This window comes from Hakea prostrata, chromosome 2 (assembly GCF_041222555.1).
Source record: "Hakea prostrata isolate BN-2017 chromosome 2, UWA_Hpros_2, whole genome shotgun sequence".
Lineage (NCBI taxonomy): Eukaryota > Viridiplantae > Streptophyta > Magnoliopsida > Proteales > Proteaceae > Hakea > Hakea prostrata.
In genome coordinates, this window is record NC_142601.1 from 57,101,703 (window position 1) to 57,117,499 (window position 15,797).

The 15,797-nt window shown below is 36.4% G+C and overlaps 1 protein-coding gene across 1 annotated transcript; it reads right to left on the reverse strand.

Annotated features, from left to right (window-relative positions):
* Positions 1–1,369: 1,369 nt before the first annotated feature.
* Positions 1,370–12,291, reverse strand: LOC149025143 (187-kDa microtubule-associated protein AIR9-like). The gene is made up of 6 exons (XM_089145365.1): positions 11,867–12,291; positions 11,717–11,746; positions 5,977–11,645; positions 5,296–5,885; positions 1,710–1,861; positions 1,370–1,617 (listed from the first exon to the last, which is right to left on the reverse strand). The coding sequence occupies exons 4-6, from the start codon at positions 5,392–5,394 to the stop codon at positions 1,482–1,484; spliced, it is 387 nt and encodes a 128-aa protein (XP_089001491.1). The 5' UTR covers positions 5,395–5,885; positions 5,977–11,645; positions 11,717–11,746; positions 11,867–12,291; the 3' UTR covers positions 1,370–1,481.
* Between the last annotated feature and the right edge of the window lie 3,506 nt (positions 12,292–15,797).

Genomic DNA, 15,797 nt, shown 5'->3' on the forward strand with positions numbered 1-15,797 from the left:
AATAAAAATTGAGTGAGTTAATTTATAGTTAAGAATGATATTTATACTCATTATTTTACTTTTAAAAATGTATTTGTAACTTACACCTTCCTTTGATTGTCCGTATTTTGTTTATAGAAGTTTCTATATTCAATATGAAAAAGTGTTTTGAGAAAAATTTGGTAATCATTTGTTATAGCGTAATATGGAAAACCTAACAAAACAACACAATTGCCTGGCAAATTTTGAAAATATATGAAACTTTACCTAACTAGTGAAAAACGTAGTGAGATTATCGTCCCAACTCCCATCTGTACCTGACCTGGAAAAATGTGAATACCAAATTTTGGACTCAAATGCCCCAATAGGAATGGAAAAGAGAATTGGAGTTTTAAGTATCTTATGATGCCTTATGATGTCATATATTGTATGTGTTTTCAATGAAAGAAATAATGTTGTTTGAAAAAAAAACCTAGCAAGAAAGTTTCCTCCATATTCAGTTCTTGAAGCAGAATTAATAGCGTTCATTGAAGGCCTTAAGTTGGCTTGGAGTTTGGGGTTTTGTCAAATTCAAGTCGAATCTGATTCTAAGGAAGTTGTTGCCCTCCTCGACCGTTGCAGGCATGCACAATGGAATATTGTTCACCTCATTGAGGAAATAAAAACCCTTTCAAGTGTTAATGGAAAAGTGAGGTTTGTTCACATTCGTAAAGACTGGATGTCCAAGGTTTGTTCCTTGAACCCATGGGCATTCTTCCCGGATCTTCCAGCTTGGTTAGAAAGAATTCTTATGGTAGATAGAGAGTCTTGTTTAAGTTAAGTTTTCTCTTTTTTCCTTTGGGTTGTTTAGTCCCGTCTTTATACCGAAAAAAAAAAAAGAAAGAAATACCTAGCATGTTGCATCAATAAGGAATATGAGTGGAGAAATACTAAAATAGAGAAAGATGAGGGTGCAACTAAGCCTGTTCTAACTCGTCCCAAGTTTAAAGAGAATTTGGGTTCAAAATTTTAACCATATGGATGAATTTGGATCGAATTGCAAAGAGCTTAATCAACATGCGTCTAAGCCAGCAGGATCAAATTTGTATCTAGTTGTTGTTGCCTATCCCCACCTCTCTTAGCTCCATTTTCAGTTGAATCTGATCACTTTTTTTTTACAGGTGCCTCTAACAGCCTTCTTTGCACATACCTAATCACCCATACCAGCTAAACAGGCTGGTTCCCTCATATCCACCATAATATTTTATCTTCTCCAGAATATGCACCAGGAGACACCTCCTTCACACAAACATTAGACACTACTGGTGAAGCTGCATTATGCATCCAATAAATGATAAAAATAAATAAATAAATAAATAAATAAATAAATAAACTAATAAGAATGGCATAAAATGACAAGTGTCAAATAAGATAATCTTCCACGAGAATAGTTAATATATAGTATCCAAGGACAAGTAGTACTTGGTGCAATGCACACTGCAGAGGTGGGGAACCACCATTTGTCAAACCTTTATACCTGGGGACACAGGATTATTGCTAAAGACAACCAATGGCTTCCCACAGATACCATCTGCACTTGTAGGCTCACAGAAAAGAGGCAAATAAGCCCCCGAATCTACTAGTGATGGAGTGTATGTTCTGTAACAGATATTCATTGTCAGTTGAATAATAGAACTTTTCACAGGAAACACAACAGAAGAACATAATCCATGGTAGAGCTCAAAACTTACAATGTATTTCCAATTACAAGAACATCTACAGAAGCTTCAGATATGTTCATTAACTCAGATCCCTGAAGCTTCATCTTTGTTCTGTACCAAATATACTCTGCACTGCCTTCCTGTCCACCATAATATGACTTCACGGGAACCACCTCTTCATCCTGTAGCAATCAGGTGCTAAGTTCTAATCCCACAGGATCTGCTGTCTCAAAAACATTTATGGGAATGACCACAAATAAAAAGAGAAGAGGAAAGAAAATGCAATCATGGTAAGAATTTCATCTATTAAGTCCAAAAGAAAGCAAATAAAAAAGCGTCAAAGGATATGATAAAAGACATGAAATCAGGTCCCACAAACACTCCAATATCTATCTAATACATATATATTGTTATATTCTCAAAAGTCAAATATCCCTTGATGAAAAGGACAGAAAACCAGCTAATCATCAGCATAATATATGTCAATTGTAACAGCTAAAACACAGTATGATGAGTGCTGGAGGAGCCATTTATGGATATATTTTTTATTTTATTTTAAAATAAGTTTGTATTAATAAAGCCATAACTGGTTTGCTACAGATCAATTAGGTAATAGGCTATATGCTAGAATTCCCAAATCACTTCTCTCCCAAATTTCTTCTGTGAACAATATAGTCTTCTGGATTAATTGCATTAAAAGCAATAACTACAGATAAGATTCTGGACATCACTTCCCATGACAGTAAAATTGCATACAAAATTTCATCCTGATGAATTATGGGCGGCAACAATGCAGTAACTACTCAGCATGCACAGATTAAAAGGTTTGGACAGACATAAATAAGACAATTGTCATATCAAAACTCTGCCAAACATGGAAAAGTAGACAACAGCAGCAGAACCAGCAACAACAACAACCATAACCTTATCCCAATTAAATGGGGTCAGCTATATGGATACTGACAAGGTTAGGTAAAAGGGACAAGAGAAGTAACAGCAGCAAGTTTAAGCACACGTGAAGATAATTAGGAGATACATTCAAAGTAGTATTCCAAGAACATCAGTTTATATGGGATCAGCCGCAAAGTTCCTAGTCTTCCAAAAAGCTCTATCAGCACACTTATGTGTGTCTAGTCCTAATACATGCATATTCTTTCTTACTACTTCAATAGTCAGTTTAGGCCTACCCCCACCTCTCTTAGCTCCATTCAGTTGAATCTGATCACTCTTCCTTACAGGTGCCTCTAACAGCCTTTTTTGCACATGCACATGCCCATACCACCTCAAGCAGCACTCTCTTAACTTGTCTTGAATTGGTACAATACCCAAGTCAGATCTAATAAATCATTCCTTACAGTATCTCTCCTAGTCTTGCCGCACATCCTCCTCAGCATCTTCATCTCTTCTACATTTATTTTATTTATATGGCTTCATTCCTTGCTCTATCTCTCCTAGTCTTGCCACACATCCTCCTCAGCATTTTCATCTCTGCTACATTTATTTTATTTTATATGGCTTGCCTTGGTTGCCCAACATTCTGCCCTATAGATCATAACCTATCTGATAACTGTCTTATAGAATTTTTTCTTTTGACTTTAACAGGCATACATTTGTCTCATAACACACCCAAAGCACCTCTCTACTTCAACATCCAACCTTAATCCTGTGAGAAACACCATCATCTATATCAACCTCACTGTCAATGGTAGAGCCCAAGTACCAAAAACAATTACTTTGCAGTATCTCATGATCCTCAAGTCTCACTACTGTATTACATCTCACAGTATGACTGAAGTTACACATCACATACTCTGTTTTGTTCTGCTTATCTTAATACGTTTTCATTCCAAAGTTGATCCCCATAGCTTCAGCTTGGCATAAAAGCAGACCTAATTCATAAAAGCATGCCTGACTCGGTTGATCCTTAAATTAGTAAGAAAATATTAGGAAAGAAAGCCTAATGAAAAAAAAAACAAAAAGCTTCTAATGGTTCATTCGCGCAATAAAATTTTAGATCTCGTACCCTTAACTTATTGAAGAACTACAATGCAGCACATGGCTGAAATAGTACAATCCGGGCTTTCAGATCACTTAAGAGCCACCCCACCTAAGAAACACTCAAATCCGAAGTTAAGAGACAAAACAGTAAATAACACAATGCTTACAAACACTAAATAATGCATAGAATTCTTGGATGCATTACCAAGAACATTTAAAATGGTTTGTGTAAGGCATTTTTCATCACCAATGGTATACTCTGGCAAATCTGAAGCAATTGTTAATGCCATTGATATCTTCTTAACAGATGCAATGGGCTTGAGCAATTGAACTACCTCCAACCATAGCATTTGCTTCTTCTTCTTAACCTGGCTACATAGAGGTTGGTCTGGTTTGTTTGTTGCCGGACCTGCAACTGGTTTTCTATTTATCTTTGTTACCTAACTGGGAGCCCGTTTCTTGCTTCTTCCTATGTGAGGGCCTTGTTTCCACATCCATTGATCCAGCTTCTCAATTGGAGTTCGTAGCTCCTGCGACAATTGCACCATATCCATTACAAGTGCAAAAAGGGCCTATCTAGTTCAATAGGATGGTTACTATGGCATCACACAATGACTCCTGCATGATGCAGCTATTGCAACCAGCCAGATTACTGTAATCAGTGTCATGAAGAACATTTATCAAGCTATTTACGTGTGCACATGGTAGAAGAAAAAACAGAGTCAATACAGGACAGGAAAAAGAAATGCAACGGACTCTGGGCTCCCTCTCCCTCTATATGACATCAAGGTCAACACGGATTGTTCTGCAGCTCACTTTGAACTCTTCTGTCTCTGCCTTAACTTCTACTCTGAACTCCACTAGAAAGTCAAGGACAATAGCAGAGGTCCATTTGAATGCTCAACCTGGAATGATCAGAGAAGCTTGGATCTCAAAATTTGAGTTATTCTATGATGGTTCAGCATGACAATAATGATATATTTCAGCAGTCTGGGAGTGATACTGGAGGTATACGCAGGCAAATTGGGAGAATGTCTGAAGGAAGGACAAAATGAACTTTCCTGTTAACACACTCTCTGACCACAATGATTGCTTGGGTTGCCTGGGAGCAAAATTTTCCTATAGCATCCTTGAAGCAAGCCATTATTTGCTCTTGAAAAGGATCTACAGTTGTCAAGGTAATAAAATGGATGTTAAGCAAGGGACAGGGAACTACAATGGGAACATATGGTCAACTAATACATGCACTAGATATGGACCACAGAGCAGAAGCAGCACATAAGTTTTGGGTAAAGAAAATTGGTAATGACCTGCATTCAGTGCCTTGGCAGTTATGCAATTGTATGATTTCTATATATTATTGAAACAACATGCTGGAGAGGCTTGTGAAGCTCTTCAAGGGCCTTGAAGCTCTTGACCATAAACCTCCAGATAAAGCAATTGTGCAGAAAATGGCAAATGCATAAGAGTTACTTGGTAGAAAAAAAAAGAATATTGAAAAAATACAATCGCCTATTCACTGATACATGGAGGGGGCAACCCAAGAAAATTCTAGAAAGAACTCTCAGAAGAACAAGGAGAAACCAGAAAAGATTGTGCAGGCTGAGACTGCTGATACCTTGGCAAGTGCTAGTGGTGCCGCAGAAAGTTGGGTGAACATGACCAGGTTAAAATAAACAGGATGAAGTGGAGTGCCTCTGGGATACTTTCCTGGCATCTGGTTTTACTTGTTGATTTTCCTCTGAGAGTCGGGATTGGCTGTCATGTGTTTCCAGTCTTGGTGTATGGGAAACCAATCCATTGCATACAGTGTAAGATATTCTGATGAATATAAATGGAAAGAAGATTGTTTTCTGTCGAGCAAAAGAAAAAGGGGGGGGGGGGTGGAAGCAGCCTGAAGGGACAACATGCAGTAGAATGTTTCACATCAACGAAATTTTATGGAATTTGTTGGTCCATCTTTAGTTTTTCTCTCCCTCAACTGATAATATGAGGTGAAGCAGTTTTCAAGACAGTTTTGTACATTCTGCATACTGTAAGATTCCCAATGGTTTATGTACTTTTCAGATTCCCCCCTGTATTAACCTCAAAAAAAAAAAAAAAAAAAAGATTGTGTGATGTCCAGAAGGCAATTTTTTCCCCCCTAATTGGAATTGATGAGGATTTTGGGCATTTTGTCATCATGCATTTTCAAAAAGAAAGAACTACCTGCAACCACAAACAAGCATCACAATACCATATCAAACAAAATTCACCAGCAATTTCAACTGAACAGCCAAAGATATATGAAAAACTTTACCTCCTTGAAAACTGCATGAAGGTTGAATGTCGCAAGGTCAAGTACAGAGCTTCCATCTTCAAGCCTTGAAAGATCCAAAACATCATTAATGAGTGTAGCTAAGAGGTTACTATTTAGGATTGTTTCTACCATCAGGCGTTATTCTGGTTTAAGTTTAGTTTCCTGCAGCAAGGAAGAAAGTGCAATGATTGCATGCATTGGTGTTCTCATCTCATGGTTCATAACTGCCACGAATGGCTGTTTCTGCCTCTCTCCTTAACAAATCCAGTACTACATTTTGCTCCATAAGCAGATCCCTTGCTCTCATAGATTCTTCTAGAATTGCAGCATGAGAAAGGGCAACAGCCACCTGGACCAACAAGTATAATAGTAACTACTGTCTCGTAGCCATTAATATACAATAAAATCCATTGCAAGTAAATAGAAGCAGACAAAATTCTGATTCAAATGAAGCACAAAAGAGATGAGCTATCCACAAATAGATATCCATCATTAAGAGTCAGTAAAATTTTAGTCTAATTTAAAAAAGCATATATAACAAGTACCATATGAAATTTACTTTAGGATTATTCCACTACATTAATAGTTAAGTATTTGTGAAATTCAACATATGCAGATTTTGGAAGATAATTTGAATATATTTAATCAGCATATAGGAGTCCAAGTTTGGAGTCCTGATGATTATAGTTAGATTGGACCGAACTATTTATCCCCTTTCTTGTTAATTCACAGATTTGTATTAGAAGGACAAGAGAGCATATTTAAGAAAAAAATCAAACATGACTGACCACACTGTTGAAAATTGTCCTTATAATAGCTCTTCACGCTTCAAACAAAGACCATCCTGTGACAAGACTAGCACTCAAATTTTACAAAAGACTGCCTATGATATCTTAGAACAGCATATCATGACAAAGGATATGTTCTTAGGAATCAGATTTTGGTGGACAGAGCAAACTACCTCAGTGAAACATTGGAAAGTGCAATTATTCAGCTAAAAAGCAAATCACCAGCATTACAGAAGAGAAGATGCAGAGCATGATCAATAAATGAAAGGCAACTTAGATGCAATTTATGGCATCAATGCATGTGATTGGCCAACATGAGTGCACACGAATGAAATTGAAAATTACAATGCAATTTTAAATTCTTCAATTATACTGGGAATCAGAGAAGATGGAGGAATCAATTCAAACCTGATCAGCAACCACTTGCACAAGTTCCAGCTCATGCACATGCCAATGTCATGCACTGTTTGATGGAAGCATCAAAACCATCAATGAATATCGTTTTGTGGAAAGCTCAGGCCAATCACTAATTTGGACATTTGACAGGTGTACAAGTGGAACACGCACAGCAACCACCTCTCCAGGCATATATTTTTCAGCAACATGGCGACGTTTTGTCACGGGAATTTGGTGGTACTTTTACTGCACAGTCACTTCTAAAAACTAGATTAATGACAGGAAGATGAATGGGAACTGGGGAATCCACCTAGATGATAAGGCATATAACATTATGATGCATGGACTCTGTTTAGAATATAGAGTGGAGCAAGCATATGCTCTGTTAGAGACAATGAATTGACATGGGCTTTATATATATACACATATACCTACAATTCCTTCATTCTTGCTCTATCCCAGTCACACCAGCCTAAGAAGATCAAACCACTGTTACAATCATATGTTATTCATAGGGACTTCACCAACGTCGTTACTTACTGTATAGTGGTTGAAGCTCTTGCTAGAGATGGGAGAGAGGCTTATGGGCTTGTTAATTTGATGATTAAGAGAAGCCTAACTTAATCACATGTAACTTGTTATTACTGAGACATTGTGTAAGAGGTGAAATCAAGGATGCCAGGTTGTTTTTATCTTCTATGGTGGTTCTGGGATATAAACGTAATGCCATCAGCTATATGACTTCAATATATGACTGTTGCAAGATCAAGAGGCCGAATATGCCAGCAAGCTCCTTGACAAAATGGTTTGTAAAGGTACTACAGTTGACACAATCACTTTTACTTATTTGATACAAGGATTATTTGATGTAGGCAGTGTTTGTGGCGCTTTAAAGGTATTTGAAGAGGTGAAAAATCAAGGATACAATCCTACTGTACAAACTTATTCTGTAGTCATGGATGGGCTGTGCAAATATAAGCAGATCAATGATGCGGTACAGCTGTTGAAGGAAATAGATTCTCATCATGTTACTCACTATAATATTATTCTTAATGCAATGTGGGAACTCTCCAGTCCAAAAGAGGTTGAAGGATGGTTCAACCATATCTCTTTATATGGGCTTTCTGCAAACGTCGTCACATATGGGATGTTGATCAAAAGCCTCTGCAAGAAGGGATGGCTGAGAAAAGCATGGGATGTTTTCGAAAAACAGATGGAAGAAAAAGGGTGTCCCCCTAATACTTCCATTTACAACATCTTGGTCTGAGGGTTTTTTCATAGAAAGAAATTCCGTAAGGCTTATGAGCTTTTGAAGGAAATGTCTGGGAGACATTTTCTTCTAGATACACATACATCAGCTTTGATAGAGAAATTGTGCATGGATAATGGATTTGAATTAGAATTTTTGTATAAACAGCTCAAATTTGTTTTGATATGAAACTAATTAGGTTTTGTTCCTTTGTCCATTTGGTTGAGTATATCAGGTGTATTTTCTTTTGGGAGAGCTTACCAAGATCAATGGATTCAAACAGATCGAAGTTCAAAATGTAAAGTTTGATTCAGAGGGAGAAGAAGAGGCAAAAATTGGAATAGAAATATAGTTTGATTCGTCGATCCTCAAAAAAAAGAAATAAACAAAATTGCGTTGTTGAGTGACAAATGGGAAATTCATGGAAAATTACAATCCCCACCACGAAATAGTGCACCTACACGTCTTCATTGACGTTGTTTTTTGACCGGAAGACCGAGATTTTGGGTTACAAGACACATACTTCATGAAATGGTTCATGCATGTTTATTGCTGGGGGCAACAAGATCAAGTTGGTAGGGATCAAAATATCCCTTCATTTTTCTATTAATCTCTATGATCATCAATAGCAATCATAAAGTTTGCAATGAAAATACCAAATTTCAAATTGAGACCTAATGATAAAAGTAAAGAAAATTTTGCAAGAATTGAACAAATGAAGAGGCCTATAAGTTTCTGAAATATTTGTTTAACCTAGGCAATCTTCCCCTTCCTCCCATTGGGTGTTTTCCATTAAAGACAGCTATAATAATCATATGTACGTCGATATTATTCATCAAACTATATCAGCTTAATTAATTGCTTTAGAACAAAAAGATAACCAATAATTGAAAGAATACTAACTTTTGGAGTCTACAAAAGTAGACAAGGTAGAGCTCCAAAAGGCCTAGTGAAAAAGCTCTCTTTGAAGCTTTGTGCACATGTTCATCATGTCTAAGCTGCTTTTTGAGTTTATTGACATGAATTTGAAGTAAAAAACATAGTGATCAATAGGAAAAAGGGGAGTGAGATATGAAATGGATCTATATGATCCTTAGTGACAGAGGAAAATCTTTACACCTTGAAATTAGGCCATTTTTATCTCTTTGCTTGATTTACATAAATCCCCACTGTTTGCTTCCCAACTGCTGCATCGTATCCTTGTTCAAACATAAACAAGAATTGAAGAGAAAAGATCATTTAGATTTGAGTATTTAATCCAGATTTTGAATTTCTATACCCAATCAGCAAGCGAATGTTAGTGAAATATAAAAATGTTGGACAAAATCCTCACAAGCCAATTAGAGAAGAGAACACTTCTTGGAAAAGAAACCATTTCTTCAAGCAGTTTTAAGAACCTTTGAATTTCATCAGCGATGAAAAAAATTCTTGTGTTCTCTGAAATTTGCCAACTTTTTGAACCACTTCATTAACAGTGAGGCCAATACTCTCAGCTCAACTATATATTGCAAATGGTGGAAAAGCAAACAGAGTTTTTAGTGTATTCTTAAATAGAAACACTGATACTTTCAACTCAACTATTGCAACTGGTGGAAAAGGAAAGAGAGTTGTTTGTGCATTCTTAAACATAAACATTGATACTTCCATCTCAACTACTACAACTGGTGAAAAAGGAATAAAAGTAATTTAAACTCTAGAAATGAAAGAATATAGATGTGGAGCCAGATCCTAAGATTCTCTCACATTGCCTTTTTTCTTACTCATTTGTCATTTCAACCTACTTATATTATTCCACAGATTAGTCATCGGTGTCTTAAAATTTTGCCAACAAATTAGGAATTGAAAGGAAAAGTTGGAAAGAACCAAGTGAACAACAATAAAAAATAAAAAAAGCCGAGAAACAACACAAAAGTGAAGGAGAGTATGCTGGAACAATCAAATGCACCCCTAATCTAAGCATTGTTATGCAACAAACCTAACATTAGTCACAAGCATGCATTCAACTCTTAAAAAACAAAGATCACTACCCAAGATTCAAGTTCAATGAAACAAAAGCAATAAATTACAGACCTATTTATTTATTTTATTTGATACCATCAGCCTGGATAGCAATTTTGGTAGAGAAGCTGTCAAAGAATTCCACCACTATCTTTCTTTAGACCTTCATTGTTTCCTCAGTATTGCTGCAATTTACAAGATGCAGAAGACCAATTCTAGTGTACACAACTTCCTCATAGTGATTCTCGATGAAACCCCATTGAAAATTGTCATAGTTTTCTTCATAATGCATTTACCAATATTGCATTGTCCTTGCTCTTCTTTAAGGGTAATGCAAATGCTAAATTCATTTTTCCCAGCATAAGTATTGGGTGTTGCGGATACAAGTGGCTAAAGATGGTAATGAAATGCATTGTTACATCATTTTCTCCAGATACCCACTCACTTAAATCAAATATTCTATAATAAACATATTCCAAGCTGCACTACAGAAAACCATTCATTAAAAAAATTCAAAGCCAAATTCTGATTTCTTAGAAATAGAGACATAAAAGAGAGAAATCCTATCATAACATGATAGCAGGAGACATAAAATGTTTGAGAAATTGCCAAAGCCCAACAAATGTTCGGGAAGACAACCACACATGAAGCCTCAAGGCCCTCAACTATTACAAGCAAACTGCACAGGAGAAAGGGTTGCTCAGTTGGCAATGTACAATGCTCTTAATGAAGAGGTCATGGGGTTCTACTCTCCCTGATGGTATCCGTAATAGTAGTCAAAATTTTAAAAATTTAAATAAAATAAAGCACAGGAAAAAGTAAAAGGAAATAGCAGAACAAATAGAAGATATCTGAAAAAATGTAAGACTAATATCCAATCAACAGATACAACAATTGACAGTTTTTCAGAGAGTGAGTGCATTACCTTCTCGGGGTAGGTGATACAGGGGCTTCTCTTGCGAGGCAATCGGATCTAATTCTGGGAAGGAGAGAAGGATTTCTAGCGTTGTAATGAAACAGGGAAGCAAAGCAAATGTCTGATCTAGTTGATCTCTTCTTCACTGCATCAATCGCCGGACGATATCTGGTATCTTCAAACCTTCTCCATCGTCCTTTTATTTCTTTTTTCACAAAATTTTGTTCCTTAATTTCTCATGTTTTTCTTCTTTAAGTAGAAGCTGAGTTGTATAGTGAATTGTTGGCGACCCTTGCTGCGCTTCACCCAATAGACATTGACACTAAAGAAACATCTAAATTGTGAACTGAAACATAAAGAGAAAAAATGGAGCGGAATCAGTCAAAGAGTCACCTTTCTCAACTTCTCTGCAGCTTCTATAGCCTGCATTTCAAGAGGTTCAGAGATTGTAAAGGTGGGTTAGTTCAACCAAAGCCAAGACATTTATATTATTGAAATTCCCAAAGCCCCTAGAAGGAAGAAAAGAAAGAAAAGAAACCCAACCTGAACTTCCGACAGAACTCGGGGACACTCATCTTATGTCGCAATTCGAGTGAGGCTGTTTGAGTCTGATCCGAAAAACAGTAGCTGAAGTTGCGGGCTCCTCTTCCATGTGATCTTCCTTCTTGTCAGCAGTCTCAATTTCAACGTCAGCAACTTCATCTCTCTCAGAAGCCCTAGTAGCCTCGAGTCCGGCATGACTGGGTTTTTTTCTTCTGTTGTGTGTGTGATTTCGTTCTCCACTAAATTGACCTCATCTATCTATACCATTATTGGGGATCACACGGACGGTCTAAGTAAAGTCACCGGTGGTCTTCGAGCAGCGATAGAGAGGGATTCGTAGAAGAACTGAGAAATGATCGATAAGGAGATGGGTTTGGCTGAAGGCAGAGAGAGGAAGAGAGAAAGAGTAAAGGGGTATCGGTGGAATCTCGTTATGGAGGCAGATGTTGGAGCGAAGCGCGAGATGTAACGGCTAGTTTGAAGTTGGAGATTCTGGATTTTTGAGAACATTTCTTTTTCTTTTTCTTTTTCTTTTTTCTTTTTTGTTAATGCCCAGATCATCAAGCCAAAATTTCGACCGAAATTTCAATCCCACCGCCTAAAGTGAATGGCTTGATGGTGTGCATGCGCAGGACCCAATCAAGAATGCGAACACCAGATTTTGGACACAAATGCCCCAAAAGAGATGGAAAAGAGATTTGGAGTTCTAACTTCTAACTACCTTATCATGCCTATTGTATGTGTTTGCAATGAAAGAAATGATGTTAGAAAGAAAAACTTAACATTATGAATGAAGAAATATTGAGCTAGAGAAAGATGAGGGTGCAAATTTGGTTTGAACATGAGTCATTCTAAGTCTAAATAGAACTTGGGCTCAAAAGAAAAACAAAATGGTTTGGGAGTTCTTATTAGAGGAAGTGATGGGAAACCCCACTAGCAGTCTCTTCTCCACAAAATATTATGTTCCCATTAGAAGGTGAAGTCCTTGCTATGCGCCCTGGACTTCTAGAAGCAATTGGAGAAGGTTATGAACAAGTGGAGGTTCACCCTGACTGCAAGGATCTAATCAATTTGGTTTTGAATGAGTCCATCCCTCCCCCCATATATTCTCCCTATAGTCCAGGATATAGGGTTTCTAGCTTCTAAATTCTTGAATTTTAGAGCAAGGCACATTCCAAGGAAATCCAATGTTATTACGGATATCCTATCTAGGAAGGCAATCAACCTTACAAACCGGGTTGAGTGGCCTATTTCCAATCAGTGACTGTTCGAGCTTTGCTCGGCCACTCCACAGGTTTCTTATGAATAAAGATATATTTACCAAAAAAAAAAAAGCTTAAATTTGGATTGAGTTGCAGGGGCCTAAACACAGTAAATCAAGCTGTTGCAAGCCCATCTCCAGGCCCATTGACTACTAAAACCATTCTCCATTAGCAATGTCTGTTGGAAGTTTTCTACCCAAAAAAATAATAAAAAAATCTGTTGGAACCTGGCCCATTGAGCATCAAATCCCTAACAAACCAATTACTTCAAATATCTGCCACATGGCAGTTTCTTTATATTCCATTTTCAACCAAATAGATCCTGCCACGTGGCAAGTTGTTGAATTTTGAAAAAGGGTTTTAAAAAAATCTATAAAACAAGTTAATTGTAATCTGCAAGTATCTCCTGCATGGTTCTCATATAGCAACATGTGACATTTTCAAAATTCAACGATTGTAATATTTTATTAGTTAAAATTTTAAAATACAACGTATCAAACTACCCATACAACAATAAATAAAGATTTCAAGAAATGAATGTTGTAATGGTTCCAATCTCTGATCTAAAAAGCCATGATTTTCGCAAAGCATGATGGTTGAGATGAGATACTTCATAATGGCACGGCACCACCTTTTCTTTTCTTTTCTTGTTGCCTTTGAAGAGGAGGGAGACCATAAACCAAACCTGTCATTATATTTGTTTCTCTACGTGATTGATTTCTTTAGTTCACCTAAATAAATATATAAATGGTTTTTTAAAAAATAAAAAATATAGTATAATATAAAATACCTTGATAAAAAAAAAATCATATTTGATGATTTAGATGCATGTATGTTTTTAGAATTAAAATAAAGAATTTAGAAGTCAATTTTAAAGACTAATTCAGTTGGCAAAGAGCAATCTCTTATTATACAAGATTACAAGATTGAAGACGAAACATCGCTCTATATTTAAATTATATATACAACTTACCTCTAAGAATTCAACGGTCAAAATTGAATACAGCCATGGCCCATGGTACATTTTGATATATAATGTTTTGTCTAAGGGACATTTTTTATTTTTCATGTGCTAGACGCCACATTAGGGGAGTAATACAAGGACCCCACAAAGGCTTATTTATTTATACTATTAATGAATTTTTTTTTTAAGAATTAATGAATTATTATTACTATTTCAAAAAGAATGGCAGGTAGGACTTAGGAGAGTTCAATTCTAGAATCTCATTACTTTTTGCTTAATTCTCTCATTCAGCAACAGCTACAATATTCAAATCAATCTTCGAGATTATGATCATCAAGATCACTTTACCTTGTAGGAGCATTTTCTTGTAGTTTTGTTTCCTTCCATTGCAAGAAAACTGAAACAATAATACAATTCAAGGCTTTGGCACTCATTGCCTGCATAATTGCTTTACAATCTCAACGTGTTTTTTTCTTCTTTTTTTAGTGAAATAAAGTTTGTCCAGTCAACTTACATGGATTCTCTACTACATCAGTAAGAGTTATCTAGAAGAAAAAAATACATGGTAAGGTTCACTCTTATTCCTAAGAAGATTCGTACTCTTGACCAATTCCTCGAGAGTATGGGCCACACCATTTCCAATAAGCCAAGCAATGAAAACGAACCATTATTTCACTATCCCAAGTGAAAGAGTCTCTTGAACTAGAGTATGGGCCACACCATTGGCCTCTTTGGAAATAAAAGAAAAAATGCAAATAAAAAAAGAAGATGTCTAGTGCCTTGCATCAAGCAAGAGATTTTTATCCATGGAGATTGATAACAGAAATTTGTTCTGTAAAGCAGAAATGAGTAATAATTCCTGGGTTTTTTAATGTGGAAAGTGTTTAAAGTTTTGAATTTGATTTCAAAAAGGAAAAAAAATCATGGTATAGGGTGGTCTCGTATTTTGACTAACCAAGCCTAATAGTGGACAGCCACACCCGAGCATATGCTTTATGCACAGCCACCCTCTGGCCTTTTCTGCCATTTTTTAAAACAAATTTTATTCTTCTTTTTGTCCTCTCAACTTAAAAAACATATTATTCGAAAGAAAAGAAGAAGAAAAAAACAAAAAACAAAAAACAAAAACCAATTTGCCTTATAAAATTATTCTTTTTCTTGTTGGAATGGGAATTTAATCAATATATCATTTTTTTAAGAAACTTCAATCCCACAGGTGAATGCACAAAAGAACGTATGAAAGTTCCAAAAAATGTATGGTTTAAATTGGCACTTATTTGTGTTTGTCTTGTTGGGATGTGTAGATTAGGTTTGAACAATGAAAGCGATTACTGAACTTTTAGTGAGTAGTTTATGAGTGGATGGATAAGATGATTAATTAGGAGAATCATAGTTTTTAAGCATTGTTTTGAGTGTTAGTGTGTTACACTTTATCTGGGGAGTCAAGATGGGGGTGTGATAACTGGGAAGCTTTTGCTCCTATTCTAGAGGCAACACTTCCTAGTGAGTCTATCTCTGACCGTCTTTGGGTCATACATAGACTTACCAATTGCATTTAGAAGGTAACTATACATATGTATTTTGGTGTCTAAGGTTCATCTGGGCCAACTTTTCGCACCTCGATTACATCCTCAAAGGGAGGTTTGTCGTCCGTATGGGTCGAACCCATAACTTTTCCACTGAGAATATGGATCTTACCACTCTA

Excerpts from the sequence above, each read along its gene's own strand:
- LOC149025143 (XM_089145365.1), bottom strand. The coding sequence starts at position 5,394 with ATGCCAGGAAAGTATCCCAGAGGCACTCCACTTCATCCTGTTTATTTT. Across the intron at positions 1,862-5,295 it reads CACCACTAGCACTTGCCAAG|GATGAAGAGGTGGTTCCCGT; the intron begins GTATCAGCAGTC and ends TGATTGCTACAG. Across the intron at positions 1,618-1,709 it reads CTTGTAATTGGAAATACATT|AACATACACTCCATCACTAG; the intron begins GTAAGTTTTGAG and ends TATCTGTTACAG.